The 27,657-nt window shown below is 37.9% G+C and overlaps 1 protein-coding gene across 2 annotated transcripts in view; it reads left to right on the forward strand.

Annotated features, from left to right (window-relative positions):
* The first annotated feature begins 3,282 nt into the window (after positions 1-3,282).
* The window catches only part of vipr1a (vasoactive intestinal peptide receptor 1a), a 29,871-nt gene continuing 5,496 nt past the window's right edge, over positions 3,283-27,657 (forward strand). Inside the window, exons 1-5 of one of the 2 annotated variants that reach the window (XM_056235480.1) lie at positions 3,283-3,690; positions 6,130-6,229; positions 9,536-9,640; positions 22,362-22,468; positions 24,664-24,761. In XM_056235480.1, the coding sequence (XP_056091455.1) occupies positions 3,637-3,690; positions 6,130-6,229; positions 9,536-9,640; positions 22,362-22,468; positions 24,664-24,761 (464 nt within the window). In that variant the 5' untranslated portion in view covers positions 3,283-3,636. The remainder of the gene's footprint in view (positions 3,691-6,129; positions 6,230-9,535; positions 9,641-22,361; positions 22,469-24,663; positions 24,762-27,657) is intronic. The other variant, XM_056235481.1, reaches the window with a different exon arrangement.

Consider the following 27,657-nt stretch of genomic DNA (forward strand, 5'->3'; position numbering starts at 1 on the left):
CAGCTTTAAGATGATTAAAATAAATGTGAGTGCCTGAGTGACTCTCCTCTTTGAAGAAGTAAACACTTTTGGTGGCAGATTATTCTTTAAAATAATATTATTTTACTTAGTTTAGAATATTGGCTTTGGATTATACGTCATAAATCTTATTGTTGTAGCCTTAAATATATTACTATGCTGATTTGAATGTGATGAGGCTTGAACAATGTTTAATCCAGTACTGTGCATATAAGAATTTGTAGCAAACGTACACTATAGAAGAATATATTCGTATTGTAATCTAGAGTTTTCATGTGCCCTATTTTAAAGTTACCATGAAATCCAAATTGACATTTCTTTTTTTAAAGGAATATTGCAGTATTTATTCAAAATAATTTATTTGTGCATATCTTTAATTTAATTAAAGTCGTAATCTTTAATCAAAATATCTTCCCAGTGTTTATGGCGGGAGGGCGGGACATCCTGTCACTCACATGACATCACAGCTGTAACAAACCACAGCCGTCCAATAAATTCCTGATGGACAAAATTAAGACAAGACATTTTTTTCTTGTTTGAGCAGCCGTTTCACTTACACAGTACGTCACAATAGGGAAGAAAAGACTATTGCAACTTACATTTCATTTCGACTTTAATATTAATAGCTGTGACCAAAAGTCTCAGCTTAGGTATAAGACAGTCATTGTTCCTATGTTGATTTTTGGGTGTGATTGAATATACAAAACTTAGGCCTAGTTATTTCCTTTTCGACCAATGACAATGAGGATATAAACTAACTAGGAATTTATAAATAACGTTTAATAAACTATCGCTCCACACTTTATGAATAAAGTGTGACGCGATAATCAAACGGCATAAAATTTTTTTTTTTTTACTCTGCTCTCTGGAATACTCGGTTCTCATTGGTCAATTGAGCCAGCCAGGTGCGATATTTCCTAATATTAGCTGTTGTCCGTGGCAAGACCCTATTCCTGACTGAAACCATGCCTCTTTTATCACATCGCAGAATTGCGCTCTATTGTTTCAATCAAATGCAGCTGGCGCAATTTTGCAATTTAGTTATTGATTGTGACTGGAATATTAATATTACTAAAATATTATTGCAATGTTCATCATGTGGCTTGGTTGATACTTTTCTACATTTGTTGTGTAGTGGAAGCGTTCACAAAATAATTTAAATTTAAATCAATATTTCCGCCGCTTTATTCACAGTATCTAAACTGACAGGACATGACAAGTATAATTCTCAAAGTTTAAACTCATTGTTGCCTCTGTGTAATTTATGAGACTGCTTGTTGATAGTAAGGGCTTGTTCTAATTCAGACAGGCCTTGCACATTTACACGGTTACCGCCCCCCTGTTCCAAAGTTGTGTCTCATACACAAGCACTTAATTCATCAAATTCATACACTACATAGTGTATAGTATAATGTTATTTTGCCATCCAGCATCAGAGTCTGATAGCCTCCCCCCTCTGCTATGTATAAGGAAAGCTGTGACTGTTGAGTCCAACATTCCACACTGTTTGTTAGTGCATCATCCAGGTATTTAGAGTACACTCTTTCTTTTTGGAATTTTCAGCATGAACACACTGCTCACACTATTTATACTACAAAATGGGGTAGAATAGTGCACAAGCACGCAAATTGAGACGCACCTCTAGATTTGAACAGGATGTGGGCTTAAGGAGGATAGAGTCCAGGAGATAGTGATAGATTAGGCATGAGATAAGGAGTGTTATATTCCTTCTCCATCACAGAGCCACAGCCAAAAGCAAAGGTTTCAGCTCTTCCATTCCACATGTGAAGGCATATTTCCTTCTTTAGACTGGCAGCACAAAAAGACTACTGCTAATATAAGATAAACTTATGTGTTAAGATTCTGATGTATTTGTAAAGGTAAGGCATTGCCATAAGTCTATGACACATTGTTGATAAGGGAAGTTGATGACACACAGTAGTTCAGAAAATCAGTTAAACTGTCTTTTACTAACACTTTTGAGGTCATATATGGCACTGTCTTACTTTTCAGCTGTTTTATTCCATGATTAGGATTTTATGGCATTCCTCAGATCTGCGTTCTGTGACTCATCCAAACAAAACGCAACAAAACACCAGGATTCAATTTCACAAGAGTTAAAGGCACATTCAACAAAAAAAAAAAAAAAAAAAAACAGGATGCAATTACACAAAAATTAAATGCATGATGTTTTTGCTTGTTTCATGTGCGTATTTGTATTCACAGATCTTTTGGCCATATTATGAGTGTACGGAAGGTCATTTAATGCATGGTTGACTGTATTTTGCACTTTTTGTTTTAGCTACTAAATATCAACAAATAAATTACAGAAAATGTTGCACACATGTTTTGCATAAATTGTTGACTTTTGTCTTTTTCCAGTTGTATAAATTCTTTGCTTGCAGTTAGTAATGGTGAAGGGTGCAATTCTGTGTGCTGGTGCAGCATGTCATAAAGTCAATGCATTTAAATGAGCAGTAAATCTGAAGGAATGCCTATGTTATGTAGGCTAATATTGAACATGTCATATCATATAAGACAATAATGTAAACACGCCAATGTAAATATGTGAGCCCTTGCCATCCCAAGTTGCCAATAATCACCAATAACTCACTGGTGGAAGTGCCTCTGTAATCTAAATAAATGCCTTCATGGAAATTTATTTAATTTGTGTAGAAATGTAATCAAAAGCGGATATGCATATGTGCTTGAAGCATGAAATCGTTCATTTTGAAAGTATAATGGAGTCTAATAGCCTATAGATTAGCCAACCCACCCCATGAGCCTCTTATAGTCACTTCTTGTTTTTGAAAGAACCTGCCAGAAGAACAAGAGAAGTGAATGTACCAGAGCAGCTTTCAAGGAAATGTATGTGAAATAGTGTACATGCCCTAAAAAACTGATATTCCTTTTCATTTGTCAGGGTTCACATACTCTCAGCTCACTGATCTTTCAAAAAACTATAGGCTAGGTCTAGCCTACCGTTTAACTACAGAAAATAATTTGATAGAACAATTGTTGTTCGATGGGAAACAGATGAAATCAGAAGCTGTGATATATGGTAGTTTAATAGTTCAGAGCTCTGTTTTAGTTTTAATTTAAGAGAAAAATTAGTAAAAGATGCGCGGGTGACCGTTTACAAGAGAACAAAATCTGCGCACTAAATGAAAGAGCGCAGAAGTTGTGCTGTCTGTGCTGTTAAGACAGAGAATGAGTCATTTAGCGCTGTTATTCAGGGGTGTGCTGCTACTATAGACTACACACACACACCTATTTTGGAAGTGAGGGTTTAGGACGTGGATCGACTACCTTGGATTTTTACAATCCACCTCGCGCGTGTCAGGTGTCTACGTGGTTTATGCAAACGGCAGTTGTGAATGGCTTCGGATCATTCCAGAGTCGTTTATGAATGAAGTGTGTTTTGGATTAAGGGGAAACATGGACAGGTCTCGCGGCGTAGTACGACTGGTGAACCCACGCGCACCGGAGCGCCCGCGCGCGCAGCGCATAGTTGGCTGACGCTTCGGATTCTTTGTCAGTTACTTTTTTGCCGTCAACTTGTCTCTGTGCAACGGTACTTTTGTCAAGCGCTCTCAGTCAACTGCTAAGCCGGCTGAAATGGATATATCTAAGCGAATGCTGATTTTATTCCTAGCCTGCTCGTTCGGACCTGTGAGTATCAACACTTAATTTCATCCGGTTCCCCACGTAATTAGTCATCGACGAAAGAAAAGCAATGCAGTTTTAACACACCTAGTTAGTCCTCAAACAAATATGTCAGGTCCAAGGATTTATAGATAGTTTGGATGCTTTTTCATTGAAGAATGTTTGCGTTTCAAATTTGAAGGCCACGTTGATTTGAATAAATCTTCCTGACAAAGATTTAAATAAATGAGCCTCAAACTGTTGCTCTTCTGTCTCGAAGCAGCTGCTGTGCGTTTCCTCTCATATAGCTACAGCATAATTTTGAAACGGAATTGAAACTAGCCTACATTTCATGTGACTCTTTATTACATTGACTTTCTGCTAGCTGCGGTAAAACGCAATCAATTAGAATTTTCCTGCATTATCCGTCAGAAATTAATCCAATTTAAGATAGAAACTAGGCTGACAGGACATAATTGTCTAGATAAGAGAACTTCACTTAAACTGAAACTTTCTCTGATATATTGATAAAGCATAGGCCATTCAAAGATATTATCATTAAAGCTGATTTATACAGGTGAATGCTAATCAGGTCTTGTGCAAGTGTGGAGTTTGCAGTGTCATTTACAGCCCAATCGTTTAAAAAGACAGCATCATTTCTAGGCAGTTGCAAGTGTGGATGTCAGATTTCTATCAAAATAAATGAAGAGTTCAGATGCAAAAGCCTCGTGCCATCTGAAATTTTCTTCTAGAATGATCATTTTTATCAAGCTAGCAGATTTAAGTTCAGTAATTTCACTTAAATGACAATTAATTGGTAATTGTCATTGTCATTAAAGTGAAATTACTGAACTTAAATATACGAGCTTGATAAAAAGGATCATTCTAGAAGAAAATGTCAGATGGCACTTAGAGGCTTTTGCCTCTGAACTTTTCAAATCTAAAGTTTATTGTTTATTGAATTACTTCAAGCATTTCCTTAGGTTTTACATTTTATGTAGCATTGTATAAAAGGTGCTGAAATGTTAATCCTTTACATCATTATATTTATGTCACGTCACATGTCACTTTTTTTGTGCTGCTTATGTTAGAAATCTTATCATTTATGCAGGTTAACCAGAGAAATCAGTTGCCTATCAGTATTTACTTTGAGAAAACAGCATGAATTTGCAGTAGCAGAGTTACTATGGGAAGATTCCTCTATACAGCATATGTTCACCATCCAAAGTGGTTGTCATATTGTTGATCATGCTATTTGAAATTGTGAAATCGAACGGTTTTCTTATATTGTGACGCCATGGTAACATCTCTCATTTTCTTCTCTTTTCATTCATGTGTCCACCGTCCTTGATAAGCTCTTTCCTCACTGCAGACATGACTCAGGTCTCTGTACAGCTCACTGTGCCACTGAATTCACGTCATGTCATACGCAGTACAGTATATGCTATTGTTTGCTCTGCACATAGTTAAATAATGTGAACGCTCGTTTTCACCTGGTTTAATTGAAAAAGATAAAGATTGAATGGCAGGATCAGTCCAGTAGATCTGTCAGTATGTGAAAAGATTTAGATTCTGCTTTGTTAAACCTATAAAACAGAGAAAGAAACAATCAAATAGGGCTTGCTAGCAAAAAATTTGTGTGGATAACCTTTTATGTGCTGAGCATGTTGATGAGTATGTTTCACCTAGCCTATATAGGTCTTTTTTTGTTTAGAAATGATGTAATACTATTAATCATAATACTAAATGATATTCAGAAAAATATGAGTTAAAAGGCACACGTTTCTGGTCCGGTGTTGATGAAGGCACTTTTGAGTCTTTTTGATGGGCAAAACACTGCTGTTGGTCACACATACTGGTTAGGTACACTGGAGTAACATTTGACCCAGATGGTCTTTCTGTAAGCATACTGGTTTGGGAGTAACCATATAGCTCTACAGTGAAGTTTTGATTGATGCCACCTCTCAATGGCCTCATCTGCCAGAGTACCTGCCATAAATCTCACTGTCCTCTGGTGCTTTATGGAGGAATCCATGAGAGCATATTCTTATATAATACCGCCTACATTTTTAAGGAAAATTGGATACAGCTGCAGAGACAAATAATTTATGTTGTACATTTTTCCACCATATATATGTCAAGAGGTTAGTTCTTTAGGGATCGACAGAGGTAAAAGGAAACATTATTAAGAGCTCAGCATAGCTCAGGTACTTATGCTACACTTGTTAAATTGCTATGTAAAATGGAAGGAACAACATGAATTGTCATACCCTTCATCAAATCTCCATGACACTCAGGAAAAGGGAGAGTGTGCAACCAGTTCACTTCATTCTCTTTAAACAGTAATTATGTTCAGCTTGTAATGTGATCAAAGGTCTGTTGCTATTCGGAAATGTGATGTACTATTTTTTGTAACTTCAAAAAATGTATATATATTTTATTGCAAGAAAACATACCTCATGTCAGAATCTTGTACAGATGCTGTCTGTCCAGATGTGTGAGGTCATGTGGGAGCTAGAAGCGGAGAAAAGGGAGTGTTTGTCCAAGCTGGAAAACATCACGTCAGGTATGTACACTGCGTATCCTTCACTGTATGACAACTGTATGCATGTAAAGACAGTGTGATTTCTTTATTGGTGATATACGCTGTAAAAAAAGAATATTCTGTTCAATTGTTTAGTAAAAATCGACAGCTATGGTTACCAAAATCAACCTTTAACCTTAAAATGTACTGATAACCACCATAATAATACAGGTGGAACAACAGAAAGCCACTTGATGAATCATTAGTGACCTGTCCATAAAACATGTCCAGTACTTATGCAGAAGATGCAGAAGGTGCACATGGTCATACTCAAAAAGACAAAACACCAACAGGGCAACACTCAAATAATGCTATAACATAAAATGCCCTAATGTACATTACTGAATGAAACATGTGATGTGTCACACAGGGACTTCTGGGAAAGTCATTTTACTTTTTCTCATAGTTAATTCATAGGTTTTCTTGCAAAATTGTAATGCAATGGTAAACCAGTTAATAAATTAAGGGTTTTACTGTAGCATTTTTACCATCATTTTCTATAAAAACTACAAATATTTTTTTACAGTGTACCAGTAAGTTCTGTGATTGTAATCCTAAAGCTCTCTGCTTTGAATGTGATCACTTCAACTAGAAATGTTCATCAACTAGAAATAGCAGCATAACTCCATACAGGAGCACTGCAAACATAAAGCAGCGTAAAAAAAAAAGAAAAAGAAAAAAAAAGTGGAATATGAGGTTGGCCTAATACTGCTAGAGCAACATTTTAAGTGTGTTAAGATCGGATTAAATAGGTAGTGTGCACAAATTTAGCTCTGCTGTTTTTCTGCATATCTGCAAAGGTGTCAATTTTTTGCCCCTCACATCTTTCCACAGACTGCAGTCAGCTCAAACCTCTACAGACATTGGCTAGATAATTGTGGTTTTGTATTTGCTTCTCTGGGTGACTGGGTCATAACTTATCAGGTTTTAGAAGAGGTTACAAAGGCATGCTGGCTAATTAGGCAGAAATGTCATTCTGTGCAGTGCGATCTTCACAACATCGGGTGGTTTCACTGCCATTATCTGCATGATTTAATCAGTGGTTGTTTCAGAGCTGTGGCTCAGCAGGTTGTTTTTGCTTGCGGCTAACAAAATCAGTTTTTTATGCATTATTTTTCCATTACTGATAAGATCTTAGACTTTGTTCAGAGAGCAAATCCATGTGGTACCCACAGAATTCAGTTCAGTCCAAATTCACACTGCCACATTTCATCTTATCAAAAGGGTTAGTTCACACAAAAAAGAAAATTCTGGTATTAATTACTCACCCTCATGTCGCTCCAAACCCGTAAGACCTTTCATTTTCGGAACACAAATTAAGATATTTTTGATGAAATCCGAGAGCTTGACCCTGCAAGATGGTAACGTTACCACTTTCAAGGCCCAGAAAGGTAGTAAAGACATTGTTAAAATACTACAGTGGTTCAACCTTAATTTTATGAAGCGACGAGAATACTTTTTGTGTGCCAACAAAAAAAGATTTCTTCTCTTTTGTGTCAGTCTCTGACGCTTGTTCACGTGGGCAGCACGACACATGTGTGTGATTCTGACGCAGGAGCCGGCCAATACTGAGCCGGCGTTCTCACGTAGAACCAGGACACACTACACTGTGTTTACTATGTGACAAGACTGACACGGCAGAGAAGAGATTGTTGAAAAAGTTGTTATTTTGGTTTTCGTTTTTTTGCGCACAAAAAGTGTTCTCTGCTTCATAACATTAAGGTTGAACCAATGTAGTCACATGGACTATTTCAACAATGTCTTTACTACCTTTCTGGGCCTTGAAAGTAATGATTACATTGTAGTCTATAGGGGGGTCAGAAAGCTCTCGGATTTAATCAACAATATCTTCATTCGTGTTCTGAAGATGAATGAAGGTCTTACGGGTTTGGAGCGACATGAGATTGAGTAATTAATGACAGAATTTTTGTGTGAACTAACCCTTTAAGTCCCTTATAGCCTTGTAGAGCCTTTTCCAACTAATGATGCTTTTTTGTCTGCTAAAAATCACTGAAATTATATGAATCACGCCTTTTTTCGCCTCAAAATTAAAGTCTGATGTTGCTGTGATAATGGAAAAACATGAAAAAAAGGTCACTAGTGAGATCAAGTTTTATCCTGACTGTTCATTACTGGCAAGGAAGACAATAACCACAAATGACCCATGATAACACACATTTAATTGCAAATTCTAATAACACATCACATATTAGAGCACCTTAATTACTGGAATCATTTACAGGGATTTGTGTGTGTGAAAAAGCTAGTAAATTAAACTCGTAGGTGTCTTAGTTTGTGGACTTCACCAAGAGCTTCAGTGCTTGACTATTGGGCATGTACCTCATCAAACAGAAACGCTGCCTATTCCTGCCTAATCTCATATTGATTTTGTTCTTAATGGACAAAGCAATTACAAAAGCTAGTTGTGTGAAACTGAGGTCTGATTGTGGCTAGTGTGTCAAAGTTGTGTGTTGTCATTTGTGTGTCCTGTGATGTAAATCTCAATCACAAATCTCCCTTGAGTAATATATTTTAGACCAATATGCAAATTGTTTTCACAGACTGTGAGTTAAAGCTCAGTCCCATGGCATTGTGTTTGATTGGTTTCTCTTTTTCATGTAGACCAGTCTGTTATAAAAATCTGATATCAGTTGGATTTTAAAATTATTTGATTCTCAGAGCGAAGAATTAAATATGGAATTAAGTCTTAAAAAGAATTAAAAATGGTGTAACACAATTTAAACTCACCCTATCTATTATCTAAATGTATGTTATTGATCTTATCGTGAATGATTCATCCATGCATATGTTTTTATATTAAAATTTGTTATTTTTAAACAAAATGTCATAATTCGATCTTCCGGTGAAATGACAGACTGGTGACGTATGCCGGACTTCTCTAATCATTTAGTCCCTTTCTTACAATCAACTTAAAACTTGCTTTCAGATTTTTCTCCATTCAATCAACAACCGATAGATGTATTGAGCCAACCAATTCCCCACCCTTGATACTTGAAAGAAAAGATCTGTTGCTACTTACGTTACATCATGACTTTAAATTTTCTTTAATTTGTAATTCCAGAACCGATCAAAAACCAATTGAAAAAAAAAATCTCATGGAATGTTTTTATGGAAGTTTGATGTGTCAAGAACCAAAATAATTGTACAGGATTCTATTGTCCAATTAAAGATACAATCTAGATCCTATCACCAATTAAAACATGATTAGGTAGCAGTATTTTGTCAGTTTCCATCCCCTAATCAGTTTTTCTTCATTTCTGTGGTCAGGTTGCACAGGTGAATGGGATCTAGCGTGTTGGCCATCAGCCAGGATTGGAGAGCTGGTCACCATCCCCTGTCCAAATTACTTCAGCCATGTCAGTGATCAGAGAGGTATGTCAATATCTTTTTCAATAAATAAAGAGATGCAAAATGTATTTCAATAAACCTCCTGTCTTTCTCCTTGTGTTTTCAACATTATTCTATTTCTTATCATTCTTGATAACATCTTTTAAAGTCACTCACTCGTAGTGCTGCAACCTCTTTAGAGTCTTATCAGTCATTATGACTGAATTAGCATCATAACCAATATCACATTATTTAAAGACTATGCCAAAGCCTTTTTCTGAGTTCTTCTGATTAGTCTTTGATAGCTCTGGAGACAAGAGAAAGATTGTCTCTGTTATTGGGACCTGTTATTGCTGCTGTAGTTTAGCAGCGATATTTACACACAAACTGTAATCATGTGACTTTCTTTGGGGAGAACCTGGTGGGCAATTATTTGCTGAGAATTCATGACTGCTGTAATTTATTCAAACAAGCAAAGCCATAGCTAACTTTTAATAGCATTTAGTAAGCCTTTTGTGGTTGCGTTAGGATAATTAGGATTAGCTGTGTATTTAGCAACAGAACATGAAATCAAGGTAGCTGTGTTTTTATGGACACCAAGAAGCAGAGATGACAATATCTTTTTTGCATCTTTTATAAAAGGGTGTTTTAATGTAACACACACACACACACACTACTGTTTAAACGTTTGGGGTCAGTATTTTTTTTTTTACATAAATGAGTATTTTTATTCACAGATGCATTAAACTGATCAAAAGTGACAGTAAAATAATTTATAATGCTACAAAATATTTCTATTTCAAATAAATACTGTTCTTTGGAACTTTCTATTCATCAAAAAAAAAAAAAAAATTATCACGATTTCCACAAAGAAATATGAATCAGCTCAACTGTTTTTTTAACATTGATAATTAGAAATATTTCTTGAGCGGCAAATCAGCATATTAGAATGATTTCTGAAGGATGCAATGGCTGCTGAAAATTCAGCTTTGCCATCACAGAAATAAATTACATTATAAAATATATGAATAAAGAAAATATAATAGAAATAAAGAAAATTATTATTTATGATTATTAAATAATAATTTAATTATTATTTAATAATCATAATTAAATTATGATTATTAAATAATAATTAAATAATAATAATAAATAATAATAGCGTTTCCGTACAAAAAGAAGGAACGTGCTAGGGCTAATTTCTATAAAGACCCATTCAAATTCGTAAAGAAGTTATTCAGCAGTGAGAAGAATGGCACTTTAAAAACATCTAGGATTGAGCTAGAGAGATATTTGGAGGACACGCATACAGATGCAAAAAGGCATGAGCCTATGTCAATTCCATCAGACATACCACCTATCAACCCACCAGAATACCAAATGGAGGTCTGTGCACCTAAGTGGAAAGAGGTAGAGCAGGCTGTGAGAAAGGCAAGGGCTTCATCATCTCCAGGGCCTAATGGAGTTCCGTACAGAGTGTACAAGAGTGCTTCAGGAGTTCTGCGAATTCTGTGGAAATTGATAAAAGTGGCATGGGAAAAACAGGTTGTACCTAGAGCATGGCGCAGAGCAGGTGGAGTCTTTATACCTAAAGAAAAAGATGCTACAAGCATCAGTCAGTTTCGTCCTATTTCACTATTAAACGTTGAGGGTAAGATTTTCTTCAGCATTATTGCCCAGAGATTGTCCACCTACCTGTTAAAGAATGGCTTCATTGACACCTCAGTTCAAAAAGCGGGTATTCCAGGGTTCTCAGGATGCTTAGAACACATCAATGTTATCTGGCAACGAATTCAGTCAGCTAAAAAGGAGAGGAAGGAGCTCCATGTGACATTCCTGGATTTGGCTAATGCATATGGTTCAGTGCCACATGAGCTTCTTTGTGCAGCATTTGATTTTTTCAGAGTACCAATGTCAATAACAAATTTAGTGAAAGCCTATTTTGGAGATTTGCAATTCAGTTTCTCAACTCCAAAATTCAGCACTGCGATGGAAGTAATCATGAGGGCATCAAGATGGGTAGTAGGAGGAGAGCGCTTGGCTTCTGGGATGCGACTACCACCAATCAGAGCATACATGGATGACATGACAACCATGACTACAACAGTAGCCTGCACTAATCGGTTATTGGGGAAGTTAACAGATAATATTGAATGGGCACGAATGAAATTTAAGCCCTCTAAATCAAGGAGCATCTCGATAGTTAAAGGAAAGGTAGTAGATAAAACATTCTTCATTAATGGTGAGGCAATACCAACAGTTTCTGAGAAGCCAGTGAAGAGTCTTGGGAGATGGTACGATGGGGATCTAAAGGACACAGTTCGGGTGGGAGAAGTTAGACGACAAGCAGTGGAAGGGTTGAAGAGCATAAACAGCTGTGCTCTACCTGGTAAACTAAAACTCTGGTGCTTTCAGTTTGGTCTACTGCCGAGGTTGCTGTGGCCACTGACCGTGTACGAGGTTTCTTTGACAACAGTGGATAAGCTGGAAGCGTTGGTAAGTTCATACATCAGGAAATGGTTGGGAGTTCCACGCTGCCTCAGCAGAGTAGGACTTTATAGTAAAGGAATATTGCAGCTGCCCGTCTCTGCTTTAACCGAGGAGTTCAAGTGTGCCAAGGTCAGACTGGAAATGACCTTAGTAGAGTCACGCGACAAATGTGTAAGGGAGGCAGCCCCTGTGTTAAAAACTGGTAGAAAGTGGTCAGCAAAGAAATCTGTAGTAGAGGCAAAGGCTGCCCTTCAAATTAGGGATATCGTGGGACAGGTACAGCATGGAAGAGGGGGTTTTGGGCTCAGTTTAGCTCCTTCTAAATGGCACAAGGCAGGCCCAGCTCAAAGGAGGAAGCTGGTAGTCAACGAGGGGCGACAGCAGGAGGAGAGGATGAGGTGTATAAAGGCCATTTCACAGGCCAAGCAGGGAGAGTGGATGAGATGGGAGAGTGTGGAACAACGTAAGATGGGCTGGCAAGACTTTTGGTCAATGGAAGAGAGTAGGATCAGTTTCCTTATTAGGTCAACATATGATGTTCTCCCATCACCGCAGAACCTAAACCTCTGGGTAGGAGAGGATCCCTCTTGTCCTTTGTGTTCATCACCTGCCACATTAAGGCACATTTTGACAGGATGTAAGGTGGCTCTTAGCCAAGGTCGGTTTACTTGGCGCCATGACCAAGTACTGCGATGTTTGGCTTTAGCATTAGAAGGCAAGCGTAACATGACCAATAAGTTGCTGCCTGTTCTAGCAAAACATTACACGCAGAAGACATTATTTCTCCGCCCAGGCGAGCAACCACCAAGAAAAGGTGTTAACACCAATTCTCGCCCAGGACAACTGGAAGCTGCTAGGGACTGGAAGATGCTGGCTGATCTTGACCAACGGCTTATTTTTCCACCTGAGATTGCCACCACTAACCTACGACCAGATATTGTTTTGTGGTCTGGATCAGCACGCATTGTTCAACTGATAGAGTTAACAGTGCCATGGGAGGATGCGGTAGATGAAGCATATGAGAGGAAGAAACTGCGGTATGCTCATCTGGCCACTGAAGCAGAACAGCGAGGATGGAGAGTCCAGGTTTATCCAGTGGAAGTGGGTTGTCGAGGTTTTGTGGCACATTCTACAACCCGGTTCCTCAGAGACGTCGGATTCAGTGGCCAAGAGTTGCGTCGCACAGTAAAGAACTTATCTGAAGCAGCAGAAAGGAGCAGCAACTGGCTGTGGTTGAGACGGAAAGATTCTAGCTGGCTGTGTACAGGCCGCCACGCTACGGGTTCGTAGAGTTCTTGAAAACTTGAAGAGTCTGTTGGTTTGTTTGTATACGTTCCTGTGGATATTGCGTGAATGACGGGTGGTTGGGCAGATATTGTGTTTTGCGGTAGGTGGTATGCCATACGGAACCGTTGTCCACTGAAACTGCATATTAACGCACCAGTGGGGCTCGACAGCCTTAGTCAACGGGTTGGCGCGTATGGTTGGGTCGCGGAGAGATTGTGATATTGTGGTTAGGTCTCAGCAGCAGGAGGGATGTAGAGGTCAGTAAGCTGGGCTGAGTTGAGTGGGGGACGGAGGGGGGTGACTCTGGGACGCCAGAGTCACTGTCGAGCCCTCTTGAGGTGTCGTGGGCTAGTCGACGAAACACTGAGGACGGAAGGTGCCCACTTGAAGACCCTAGGGATGTCCCCTACTCGGTTCAATCCAGACGGTTGTCGTGCTGGTCCTGTAGTTGCAGCCGTCGCGTGCGCTAACGCGCCAAGTACACTGCTGCCGTTAACGCCGGACAGAAGGGGAGTCAAATTACCTTATGGAAAGAAGCGTAAATGGATGGAGAAGCATAGTTTACTGTAAAGCTACGTCTTAGTTTTGCTTATCTTGGCGAAAGCCGAGTACAAATCAGCATGAAGTTTTAACATCTACTCTCGTGTAATGGAAATCATGAAATTTATTAATATTTCACAAGATTACTTTTTTTACTGTATGTTTGAAGCCTTGGTGAGCATAATAGATTTCTTATAAAAACATTTTAAAATAGACCCCAATTTTTGAACTGTAGAGTATAATTTATATTTGACCTGATGATTTATACTTGACTTTGTGAGGTGAAAACAAAAGGTATGGGATTGTTTAGAAAGGCAACATGATACATTTTAAAGCTCCGATTTATGTGGATGTTTCATTCCACTCTTAAAAATAAGGTTCATCCTTGGCATCAATGTTACCAAAAAGAACCTTTAACATCCATAAAACCTTTCCATTGTACAAAAGTTTCTTTATAGTAGAAAAGATTCTTTAAAGATTCATTAAAATGTTCTCCACACTAAGAAAAATGGTACTTTTAAGAACTGTTCAGTGAAAGGTTTGTTGGGGAACCAAAAATGGTTCTTCTATGGCAGGGGTCGGCAACCCAAAATGTTGAAAGAGCCATATTGGACCAAAAAAAAAAAAAAATCTGTCTGGAGCCGCAAAAAAATAAAAGCTTTATATAAGCCTTATAATGAAGGCAACACATGCTGTAAGTGTTATATTAGCCCTCTAGTATCAAAATGATAAGTAGACTACAAATTAGAGCTTAGATCGGGCCCAAAAAATCAAGCCCGGCCCGACACATTAAACGTAATTATGAGCCCGAGCCCGATTTTAACCCGACCATTTTTTAAAGCGTGGGTCGTTATAACTGACGTTCTCAACTTTCTTTCTCCCGCCCGCAACATTTATGTTTTGTCCCGCTCCCGCCCGCAAATAGACTTTTTTCTGTACCTCCAAATACTTTCAAGTTAGCCTACGTGTCGCCACCATACATCCTCCTGATAAATTATTTGTTATTAAAGCATTAAAACACAAACCACTGTTAATTTAACATAAAAGCAAGCAGTTTACTATGCGTGCATGGTTTGGCATGACTGAATGCGCGCAAAGTGCGCTCTCTTAATAATTCCTAAAAAGCTGACAGTTCATCGCGATCTCACACATCTCTGTTATTATCAATGAAGCTGACTGCACAATGAATCTTTCATAATATCCACACTTTGTTCGTTATAATTAGAATTCAGCACTGAACAAAAAAGTCAGTTTTGAGCGGTGAGGGGAGTCTATCTTAAATGCTTCTGAATGGCCATTGCGTTCAAGAAATCAACACATATGTCTGTGATTGGCTATATCGCTCAACGCTGCAAACATGAATAGAAATTCTGGCCTGTAAATTGTTTCTATTTTGTTTTAGCAGAGTGAGTGCAACCGCACTCGGCCATCAAATCTAGTCCCGCGCCGCACTAGAGTGCGTTGGGAGTGCTCAGCTATCTTTCTCTTTTTCCCCTTGGGATCCATGGCCCATGACACACCCGCCGGTTAGTTTGTTTGTTTGTCAGCCTCCGGTCTGGCATCACGCCGATCTGACAGACACGTGTGTCACAGTCTATGACGTAGCCTAAATTCTTAGTTGACAGAAATGTTGAAATTAAATATTTATTATACACATTTTTACAACGTTGAAAAACTTTAAGAATGTTTGTCATGTTTTTCATCCTACAGAAATTATATTAAAACAAAAAATATTTTTTCCAATTTCAAATTTTTGAAAAAGCTCCAGGGAGCCACTAGGGCGGCGCTTAAGAGCCGCGGGTTGCCGACCTATGTTCTATGGCATCGCCATGAAAACCCCCTTTTGGAACCTTTATTTTTAAGAGTGTATGTTGCTGTGTGAGTGAATGTCCTTTAGAGTCCTTGACTTATGTACTATTTGCTGACTGGCTAATAACTAAACTGTTTTCAGCATAATTTTACTAGCTTGCATTTATAGATCGCTGCTGACTTGTCTTTTCTACTAGACTGTCCAATATACCTGTCAATCATACTGTCAATCATACTTTGATGGACACGTTTAAACATGAGCACTCATATCATGCCAGACGTCATTCAAACGAAACCTTACCTTGATTTATTTTAGTGTTTGTAACTGTCTGGGGAATTTAAAAAAAAGCCTTTTGTCATAAAGTTAATGGAACAGCCTTCGTTTCATATTTTCAGCAATAATCTTTATTTTGATTTCACCCTGGCTCTTACATTTTCCTTTTCCCTCTCAAGCACACAGAGGAGTAAAAGGAGTCATGTTGAAATGAAGTTGAAATGAAATGTCCAGAGGAACTGAGGAGTCTACGGCAGTTAAGTTTGCCAATATTTCTTGAGGGTGGGTTGCTCAGTAATCATGAAATTGTAAAGGAAAATGACTGTGTGGATCAATAAGGTTTTCAAAGTGATCTTACTTTAAAAGCAGCTGTGACATCCATGCAGTTCTTATGTAGGGGCCATTTCTGTAATGACACATCTTTTAAAAATACAGCACTTTTGGCCGAGCTCTTATAAAGGCGTAGCCTGGTTAAAACCAGACCATTCTCAGTTGTAACTGAGTTATGGTCTGGCAAAGCGTCATAGACAAATCATTTCCAGAGGGGCGTCACCAACGGATGTCGCGGATAGACCTAAAACCAATCAGAGCGATGAAGGAGATGACGTATGCAGAGCGGCGGAGAAACATCTTCGAGTGTTGTTCTTTGCTCGGTTTTTAACAAAAAGGAAACGTTCAGATCGCTTAAAACAGATGCGATAGCTGATTCGAACGAGTGATGTTCGACGGCGGCATCCATCTTTGTAATGTAGGCTACAAAATCTGCTTCAAAATCCCAGCGCTGTCGTCATCGTGTAAAGCCCGCCCCAACGTTTCTGATTGGTGCCTCGATTTCGACAGATTGGAAATGGGCTTGAATGAGCTCTTTGCCAGACTAACTTTCAGAGCAAATCTAAATTTGCCGGAAGTTGTCTGGGTTTTCCCAGGCTAATAAAGGCTCAGGCTCTTTTCTATTGAAAGTGTTTATTTATTTGAATGTTCTTCTACTCATTTGCGCTTTCTGTCAAAATTTCAGCTTTGATTTACGACCCTGATTTCATCCTATGAACTGTTTACACATTTCTAATAGCTTCCAGGTCATATCTCCGTCTTGCTGAAAGGGGCATGCCTTTACTGTGAAACTCTGAGTGCTCTGAGAGAGTGCTTTTTGGAAGAAATCCCAAACATGGATTGAGGGATTTAGATGGTACCGGGTGAAATGCAGTGGATTTATCTTGTAGAGTTCATGCAGGAGATAGCCTTTGGTGAGCTGTGATACAGGCCAGATGTGAATGGGAAAAGACCTGGATATTAGTTTGGGGGACTGGCCGAATTGATGATCATGTGATGGGAAAAAACTGATAACTAACTGACTGGGAATGCTGAGCTGGATTTTAGGGGAGACCAAGACACATATAACATGTTGATGGAACAATTTATGAACCAGAGGGAAGAACAAAGGACATGCACAGACCCAGTGCAGACCCAGACGCAAAAATCCTCATTAATTTATAGCAAACAGATTGAGGCTTTCTGGACCAATCAAAGGAAACGTTTGTTTTCCTTAGCACAGATTTCCCAGAAATGCTCCGTGTTTATTGCCCAGAAAGAGTGTTTAAAAGATATTCAGCTGTAAATGTTGATAATATTAGATAGAATTGTTTTAATAGGGTGCCTACAGTACACACTAGAGTTTACTCTGCACTACTTGCTGCGATTACGCTGATTTCAGTGGAACTATGCAAAATTTATGCAACCATAAGTTGGATTGTATTGCTTTTGGAAAGCCAGTTCAATCTATTCACTTAATTTAATGGCCTCAGAATTAATCATACACATTTTTATGTATCAAAGCTTTCTGTATTGTGTAGGTACCCTTACTGACAGTGGGTTTGATTTTATTTAATTTTTTAATCTATTTGTCTATTATATAACAAAATATCAACCCAAGTGGCATTTATTTTATAGAGAAATATAACAGTAACACCTATCAAGCAAAATAAGTGTGAACTTAAGGAGAACTGAATTTATAAATCCACAAAACAACGACAACACCAACAAAACCTTAGAATCATAGAAGCAGTTCAGTTCAAGAAAAAAAAAAGTTCTGTAGACATTTTCAGACATTTTTAAGTGGTTTAATTGCACAAATGTCGCCATTTAGGACTGTTGTGTGTGTAGAAATATTTGTTCATGGCTCTTTCCTAATAGCACTGATGCTTTGTGTATCAAGCCTCAAGATTATATCGCAATTCCAGTATTCCAGCTGTTCCTATATTATTCAGCAGAAGTAAAATTCCTTTCTTGAAGTTCAATCTGTCCAGTTGTAGTATCAGATTACAGATTCAAAAGAATCTACCAGGTCTTGTGTTATGGTCAAATCAAAAGGCAATTCATTTTTATAGGAGCATGGAAAGGAAAACAAGTGTTACGAAACTTGGCAGCACACAGATCCAGGGACATGTCATAAATTTATGGTGGGTGGAGCTTCTAGTGTCCTAACACATGTGAACTTTTTACCCAGGAGCTTTACAGCAACATACAGTCATTAATCTTCTCAACTTTTCAGAGTGGTTTCTTTGCTCATAACTCAGACTTCACTTTCATGCTTCAGTCAAACACACTGTCAATAGGGCAATGACCTCATGATCACACCTCGTATAAATGTTCAGGAAGTAAAGTTTACCAAACCAGAGCTGTTCTACGTTACTTTAAATGCTCGCAAGCAAAGGTAAACACAAAGTTCATGGTTCAGTAGTTAAGCTCAATCAAGAATGTGTGGCCTAATGTTGATTTCTACAAAATTTAATTTCCATTTTTTTCTAAAAAAGAAAAGAAAAGGGGGCTACTATTGAATCCCTTACAATAGAAGTGAATGTGGCCAATCCATTTTAGTTTTATTTATATACATTATAGTATTTATTAGTATTTTGAATTAACTTTTATTTTTAGATTTTCAGTTTTCAATTTTATTCAAATTTTTAGTTATAATAAAAAAATTATGTCATTTTATAGGTTTATGTTTTTTAATATTTCTGTATAGCTTTAAATCATTTTTAGTTCAGTTTTAATTTGAGAAATTTTAGTACTTCAATTTAAACTTTTCAACTTTCAAAATTTGAAGTTTTTCATCTAAAATTGCATCTTATATTTCTGCTATATTTCAATTGCCAAAAATGATTTCAAATCATTTTAGTGAACAATAATATGAAAAATCGTAAAAACTTAAATACTCACTGTTTCAAAAGTTTAGAGGAAATAGTTAACACTATTTGTGTTAACTATTTGTGTTGAAATTTTCTTATATCCAATTTTACAACTTTGTCATCTTGACAACACAAGACTATAAAGGCCCAGATATACTCGCAAAGTTCCTTTTTCGTTCTTCGGGTAAAAAAATTTTCCGAAATACGTGCTCAGCAGGTATACTGTTAGCGAACATCCTGTTTAGATGAGTATGTAAGTATGTGATACACACTTTCCATTCAACACACAACAAAAATGACAGCAGTTAGAAAACAGCTGCTAAGAAAGCGTCTGATCATAGCGATGAGGACATGTTTGCACAAGCTCTGCAATTCGGTACTCCAGTCAAGTCGCGTCATGTTTATAAACTAATGTATACAATGTATTGCTTTAAAGCTAGCAGTTTTACAGTATTGAACTTGAAAAAAAAAAACAGCATCAGTTTCAATTAGAAATACAACTTAATTTTCTACTATAAAGCTGCTCTCCAGCGTGTTCATGTTTTGAACTGGAGAAGATTACCACTGTCAAAGAAGGCAGAGCCTACCTATTACATCATCACCACGGACCAATCTCGAAGGTGTTTACCAGCTGGAGCGAACTTTTCTTGTAAGTTGTAAGTACCTCAATGTGACCATTATTTTTGGAGGCATGCCACAAATGCTGTTGGATTGAGCTTAGCTTGTATTGAACTCAGAATATTTTTTAATTACCCACATTCTCACGACTTCTCACAATAGTTCCACTTTTGGAGCCGCTGTCATAATAATACGTCAAGTAGCTTGCATTTGAAAGAGAAGGACACACCTAAACACCCACCTTCACTGCAGAAAGCTGCTGTAATAACACTTTGCTCAAAGAGCTTTATCAAAAGCCCAGTCGGATTCATGTTTGTACAAGTCATGCTACTGTCAACACTTGCACAAGGACCAAAACTTTACCAGAACCAGAACCCCCATCTTCTCTCTTCATGCTGGCAGTGAATCTTGTGTAAATTCTGACAGGAGCGAGCTTAAATCTGAGGCCCAGCGTGTGTTTCTGCAGCGTGCTTCGAGGCAGACGATCTCTTCAAAGGCCCGCTTTGAAATAACATAACAGCAGGTTGATTAGCTCCCATGTTCGGCCCACATCTTCATACATGGCACTGACAATCCTCATTGTCTTGTCTTTCGGGATGATGAAAGCATTCTTCTTACAATCCCTCATTGAAAACAAACCCAGACTCTAGCAGCAGTAGCTTATCTGCCTCGGTCTAGCCCCATTGCTTAAGATTACACAGACAATCTTATGCGTTTTTAATGCACATGTATTTTGATGAGGAGATTGTCATTTAGGAAAAACATACTGGAGGACAGTGCTTTTGTCATGGACAGGAATACAAAATTGAGTCATTGAAGGATTTTGCAAGCTCTGAATGCTGATATGAGTTGAGCAGGAGCGGTTGTTGACTATAATCTGTTTATTAGTTATCACTGTAAAATAGCTCATATTTGATGTAATTCTGTTGCAGGCACTGTGAATGTCCCCAATCCTCACTTTGTCTAAATGTAGATTTTCGCTCTCAGAGGTAAAACATCATCAGCTACACATACTGCTGGCAGACTGATAATGAGGTTTCCAAGCTGTCCCATCCGAGGGAGATGATCACCGCTACAACTTGCCAAACGCATATCAAACGTTCCAAAAAAATGTTCAGTGTTTTGCAGTGAGTTTCCCCCCCCCTCTTGGTTCCCACAGAGCCATTTTAATTGGATGTGGGGCTGCTTTTTAACTTCAGAAATAGAAAACAGCTTCTCATGTTTAAAGGCTTGGTGAACAGTCAGAATGGGGTGGTCAAAATCTGTCAATTAATTGTGGAAGCTTGGAGAAAATGTTCCTTTGTTGCTATTCATTAAAGGCTTTTTTAGCTAGCTGATTTTATGACATTTTGTTACAAAGATTCTGTTATAATTAATGCGCTGTGGATTTACATGAAAACCTGTATACAGTTATGTTTCTCTGTTCACAAGTGGATCCTGATGTGTTCTCTAAAGGTTTATGCCGACCTTCTTTGATGCCCTAATTCTCCCCAAGGATGACAAGGTTCCTACAAATGAGAGTAACATTTTCAGGGGTGAAGAAGTTGATGTTTTATTCATGACTAATCTCTCTACTTGTGAGCCAAATTTTCCCCTGGGAAATTTGTTAGATAAAAATACAACCAGTGACAAACAGTACATTCAACTTTTATTTTATTGTTTTTTATTTAATTATTTGATAGAAAACGAAATATTTCCAAATGCAGAGTGAGACATCTGCATGACATTTTAATACTTGGTTAAGTCAGAGGCAGATTTACAATCCTTTCCTCGTAATACTGGGAATATTTTAGGAGGTGCTGTTTTTTAAAATTCCATTCCTTTCTATTCATCTTCTGTTGTGACATCAACCCTCAAAAAACCTGGCCTCAAGTCTATGGCAGAAAGGTCATGAATTTGATAAGCGTGACATAGACATTACATGTAGTGCAGAAAAGTGAGAGGAGGATCTAAAGGGTCATTATGAGAATGTCATAATGTGTCCAGTGAGTAAAAGGATTTTCCAGCTGGTATTTCAGGCAGCGATAAGACCGACAGGACTACATCTGTTATTTTTCCTCCTCCTCTTTGCAGAGTGTGATTACCTGATGATGAGCTTGTGTACTCTTTACTTCACAAATCAGCTCCATTCAGTTTGAAGTCCTCCAGGCCTGAGAGGATTCTCAAGCCAATTAACATTTAGCACAGTGATCATTCGCTGAAATTTGCTTCTCCAAAGTGTAAGGAAAACTGTTCCAAAAAATATCAGATAATTCCATTAAATTTTGCTCATAAAATTCAAAGATCATAAAATTTGGTGTTGCAACATAAAAAAAATAAGATAAGTCTGAGATGTTCCAAGTTTTCCAGTGCATGTAGATGCAAGTAATTTCCTGTTGATTAATTCATTGGCCGCTTGAGATCCATGAAGTGCTCATTTCCTTTGCTTGTTTTGCAGTAATCGGTCAGGCCATTTTTGGCTATGCGTTTTAAGTGTGTCTGGGTAGCAGTGATTACATGGAGGAATTAAGCTGTGATTGAATCTTCTAGTTTAACGCATTCACCGCTTTTTTGCCATTTGCAGGAAACATTTCGAAGAGCTGTACTGACAATGGCTGGACAGAAATAAACCCAGTTGTCGTTGCGTTCAACTGTGGCTACGACCCAAATATCACAGAGGATGGAAACATGGTGCGTATGAATGCTTTTTTTTTTCATTGTTTTGATTGGCATCCAGTGTGTTTTAATTAGTAACTACATACATTTTCACAGGTACTAAATACGCAATCAACCAAGTTTTCTTTTATTAAGTTACATTGTTTGGCATTTTTGCCTTTGTTGAATAGGACAGTCAAAAAGAGACAGGAGGTGAGAGGGGCACAGTATCGGGAAAGGGCCATAAGTTCGGTCGCCTGAAGTGCTGTTGCGCTATATGTCAGAACGCTGCCCACAAGACTATGGCTTCAACATCAATCGAGTTCACTTTTAAATCTAAAATAAATCAATTAATACAATGTATGGTAGGTGCCCAAAGGTTAAGACTCTTTAACCTCAGCTTGCAGTACCTAAAAGTATTAACACATAGAGAGTGCTGTTTTTCCTTTATATCCTTGCTGTAAAAGCCTTGATGATATTCAGACCAAAAAATAAAATTGAGTAACTTCTCAGGTTTGGACTCCATAGCACATTTTTTAATGACCAAGGACTGCCCAGAGGTCGTCTGACTGACATGTAAAGCAACCAATCACAGTTCGTTTTGTTCTGCGTTAGGGGTGTGAAAATGTAACGTCGATGTCCCTACAATAATAGTATGTAAAACTCCTGGACGTATTTTAAAGAGTCTATGCCGCGAACTTTACATACTTCACATCCAGCGTTTAGTTGATCCTGATAAGCGTTTATTATCACAGTTGTAAACACAATGGTGTTCTTCTTATATGAGAGGGTTGGGCCTCACGGCATCTTTGTTTCCAGGCGGACCGACATCCTGTAGAATTCAACCAATCAGATGACGACATCTAAAATCCTGAAGTGTTTTCAGTTAAGTTTGCCATATGCATCAGACGTTTAGCCAGCGGTCCGTGGGCGGTCTGAGGCTGAGACTGACAGTAGTGGGGCTTCATGCTGATTTAATCTGTGTTTGAATCGGTTGGGTAAATGATTCAATGACTCACGCAATGAATAGCCACGTTTCCACTGAAATTACCCGGAACAATTTGTCCCAGCAACTTTTTTCCCCCCAGACCTGTTGCTGTCTGCGTTTCCATCGTGGTCTAAAGTACCGTGAAGATAAGGCAAGTTAGTCCAGTGACATAGGACTGCGGTCGACTTTCCAGTTCGTGTTGGATTTCATCCTCCGTATATAAGCTTAATAAAGACTGAACTTCGTCTTCGGTCCATCGGTTGTATTTTTTTAAAGTCCATCGTTGATTTGAATAGCATACAACTATTACTGCACGTACCGTAACTGACTTTTAAAAACGGTGGTTGAAATAAAAAGATGTGTGTGGAGTCAACCAATCAAAATGCTGCATGAACTCAATCAATCAGCATGTTCAGCGCCCAAGTCCCACCTCCGAAAGTTCTTGAACTTTGAAAAAGTACTACCTTGCGAGCAGGGACTTTCTGAGGGGGACATTTTTACCCGGAACTTAATTTAGACCCTGGTACCTGGGGTCACAACACACCGAAGTACCACCCCAAAGTCCCTAGTTCCTGGGGATGGTTCCTGCGATGGAAACGCTGTTAATGACTCAGACAGTGGCTGCATCTGAAATCTACTCTCTAAATAGGGAGTTCTTTTCAATAATTAATTACTTAATTTAAAAAATATGTTCTATATAGTTTGAATGTGTAGTATGTGGACGTACGACATTTGTCATGTTGTCAGTATCATGTGACCTATCAGCATCAGTTGCATTGCTTTACTGCCTTTCATAACTCTTATCTGTGGCCTCATGGGATAGTAAAGTGTCCATTGGTATTTTTGGCCACTATATAGTAGGGAAGTAGGCATATTATTTAGATGCAGCCAGTCACTTGTTTTGTTTCTGAATGAATCCGTGTTTTGAACAAATCGGCTGAATGAGTCAATAAACACAGTCTCTTTTCACCACCTACTGGAATACTGATATAACCTGCAGAAAGAGTTGCTGAGAAATACAAACCACTGATTTACAGACTGTCTGTCTTGAACACGCAAACACTAATAAGCTGAGTAATTCAGTTTTAATGGAAAATCTTTTGCTAAATGGCAGCAAATTAAACCAGCTATCTAAAACAATCAAGACTGTTGTTATAGTTCTTATTCCAGTTTGACATATTATCAATCATTTTACAACTAATCGAGTTTAGTTGGCTATCATTCACATTTTTTTCCCTCATAGGGTGAATTCCTGGGCTCTGTGAGAATTGGATACACCATTGGTCACACTGTGTCTCTTATATCCCTCATTATTGCCATCATCATCCTGTGCTTTTTCAGGTAAATCCTCAAATACAACTCAAAATATACCATTGGTGTGTTTTATAGGACATGAGTCATTAGACCTTGGCTCTTTATGACTTTTGCCTTTCTCACAAGGAAGAAACTCGCAAATAACTCAAATTTGATAGTTTTGATGTCCTCAGTGGATGCCCACATTTTATGCGATTGATTCAGCTGTGATCCATAGCAGCAAATCAGTGTTCTGCTAAATCACACTGGTGTCAAGCCAGAAGACCTTGTTCAAAATGCCCTGTTTTATATCACATTTAACAATACATTGCGAAAGTGCACCAATTCAGGCATTTGATTGGGTTATACACAGTTTCCATTATTGCACAACCTCCCAAACAAAATGGCTTGGTGTTTTGTGAATGTCCCGCTCAGTGACCTCAGAGGTGAAGCCAGATCTCAAGTGTATTGAACAGCTTCCTCTTTTAGCTTACATCACACATAATTAAACAGGAACACAGTTCTTGAGAGTCTTGATATGTTTAAGCTCTCATAGTATACGAGTTTCCTACTCAGCTTTGAACACAAGCAGTGTGTTTGAACCGGCTCTCCTCAACATGAACAACATATATGAATGAAGAACACTCTTTTGAGTGTAGATAATAATGTAGCCTACGGATATTTCATGAATTGAGAATTTGATTTTATAAAATTATATATATGTGTGTGTGTGTGTGTGTTCCAAATTATTATGCAATTGACATATCAGTAGGATTTTAGTACAATAAACATTTAAACATTCATATTTTAGTTTTTCAATTAAAGTGTTTGTTTATTTTATTTATTGAATCTTTTTAGATAACTGGTATCAATATCATTCTCAGACAGGTTTGATAATTAGTTTGCCAGGTCTTCTTAGGTAAATGGAAAACCAACTTAAAGAGGTTTTTCCACATTATTAAGCAAGTCACAGTTATCATGCTATATGGGGTGGAAGAAAGATCTTTCTATGAAGATGAAAAGCGTGAAATGGTGCAATGTCTTTCAAAAGGCATGAAAACAACTAATATTTTGTGAAAACTGAATAGAGATTATCAAACTGTCGAAAGATTTGTGAGTGATTTAAAGGACAGAAGAACCCGATCAGATAAAGGCTTATTAAGGGAAGTGTCTGTCAAACAAATGAATTGTATCAAAAGGACAGCTATAAAAAAGCCACTGCTGAACAGCAAACAGTTGAAAGATTATGTGTAGCCTATTTTCAGTCATCTTTAGTCAGATGTTTACATTGTAACTGTGCCTCAGATGCAATCAACTCTTGCAGGGTAGATCGATCTCCTGTGGGAGGGCGAGGGCCTAACAGTTTCCTATTGAATGTAGCCCTTTTGTCTTAATGTATAAAATTCTGTCTCACAGACATTGGGATGGGGGAGATAACATCCACAATAACCAGAACAACCAAGTAAACTAAGTGCACTAAGTTCCCGTACGAACCGGACGGACCAATTATCTGCGGAACATGACTAAAGTCTGGTTTATTTAATTGTGCATGTGTGGCGCGCAAATCACTGTAGGCTATAGCAATATGTTCCTATCGTGATGCTGATGATAAAATGTGCGACCCATTTGAATTCTATTGAGAATTTGCCACTTTAAAACGGTATGGAGAAAGTCAAACGTGATCAAAAACAGCCACATAAACTGAAAAGACTGATAAAAAGTGGAGAAAACATCATCTTGCACCAACATAAAACAGAAAGCGTTTTAAACTACTCATGACCACCTTTACTAGAATTTATCACTTCTATTGTAGTAAATGTTGACTGACTTGTTATAACTAACTAATAATAGATTATCTGTCAAGGGAACATATTATTTTTCATTACAACTGTGGCATGTTGTAGCAACCTATAGTTTCTATGCTATTTTTCATAACAAATGCTATAGATGAAAAAGAAAGAGAAAAGCCATCAATGGTCTTACCTGTGATTATCCTTATTGTAACAAATACTATAGTTAAACAATTACAAGAACTTTTATAAGGCTGAGTACAAGTTAGAATCAAGAGCTTTAATGTCTGGACCTTCTTGAATTATTGACTAAACAATTGGTTTCCCCCATGTATAATATGTGTTCTGCTAATAATGACAGATATTATGAAAAACCTGGCAGATAAGTGGAAATTAACATTGTCAATATTAAAACATTTTAAGTAAAGTTTTAGATAAAATTCTCAAACTGATATTTTGTAGGTGCTTAAATAATATAAAATACATTCAGTTATGTTATTAACAAACTTTGTATGTGGATGATACTACAAAAGACCATTTTGCAAAAATAAATAAACAAACAAGCAAGCAAACAGATAAATCTCATGAGGGAGCAAGCCCTGGGACCCCGCTAAACGGTTAACACTTCAAACCATCTCACTTCCCAATATTCCAGCCCAAATCATCACCCGCTAGCTCCTTGCTGACGTCACAGTCTTGTTGGAGCGGGGTGGCCATTCACCTACCATCCAGAAGTCCATCCATCTGGACCATCCATTGCAGCACAGCATTCGTCAGTATACACAACTATTTAAAAATGAGTCTTCATGTATTTCTAAACCCATTGTAAAGGGTTTTCTTTGTGCAGCTTTATGCACAACTGGCAGCCTGCATGGAGAGGTTCTTGAGGCTCCAGAGACACCAGCAGCTTCAAATAATTGTTTGCTGCTCAACAGTGGCTTTTTTAATAGCTGCCCTTTTAATAAAATGATTTAGTTTGACAGAAACTTCCCTTCTAAAGCCTTTATCTGACTGGGTTCTTCTATGCTCTAAATCACTCACAAATCTTTTCGCTCTATTCAGTTTTTGCAAAATATTAAGTTGTTTTGCATGCCTTTTTAATGACATTGCACCATTTCATGCTTTTCATCTTCAAAAAGATCTTCCTCCCCATA

Source organism: Rhinichthys klamathensis, unplaced genomic scaffold, assembly GCF_029890125.1.
Source record: "Rhinichthys klamathensis goyatoka isolate OS25496 unplaced genomic scaffold, OSU_Roscu_1.1 h1tg000422l_1, whole genome shotgun sequence".
Taxonomy (NCBI): domain Eukaryota; kingdom Metazoa; phylum Chordata; class Actinopteri; order Cypriniformes; family Leuciscidae; genus Rhinichthys; species Rhinichthys klamathensis.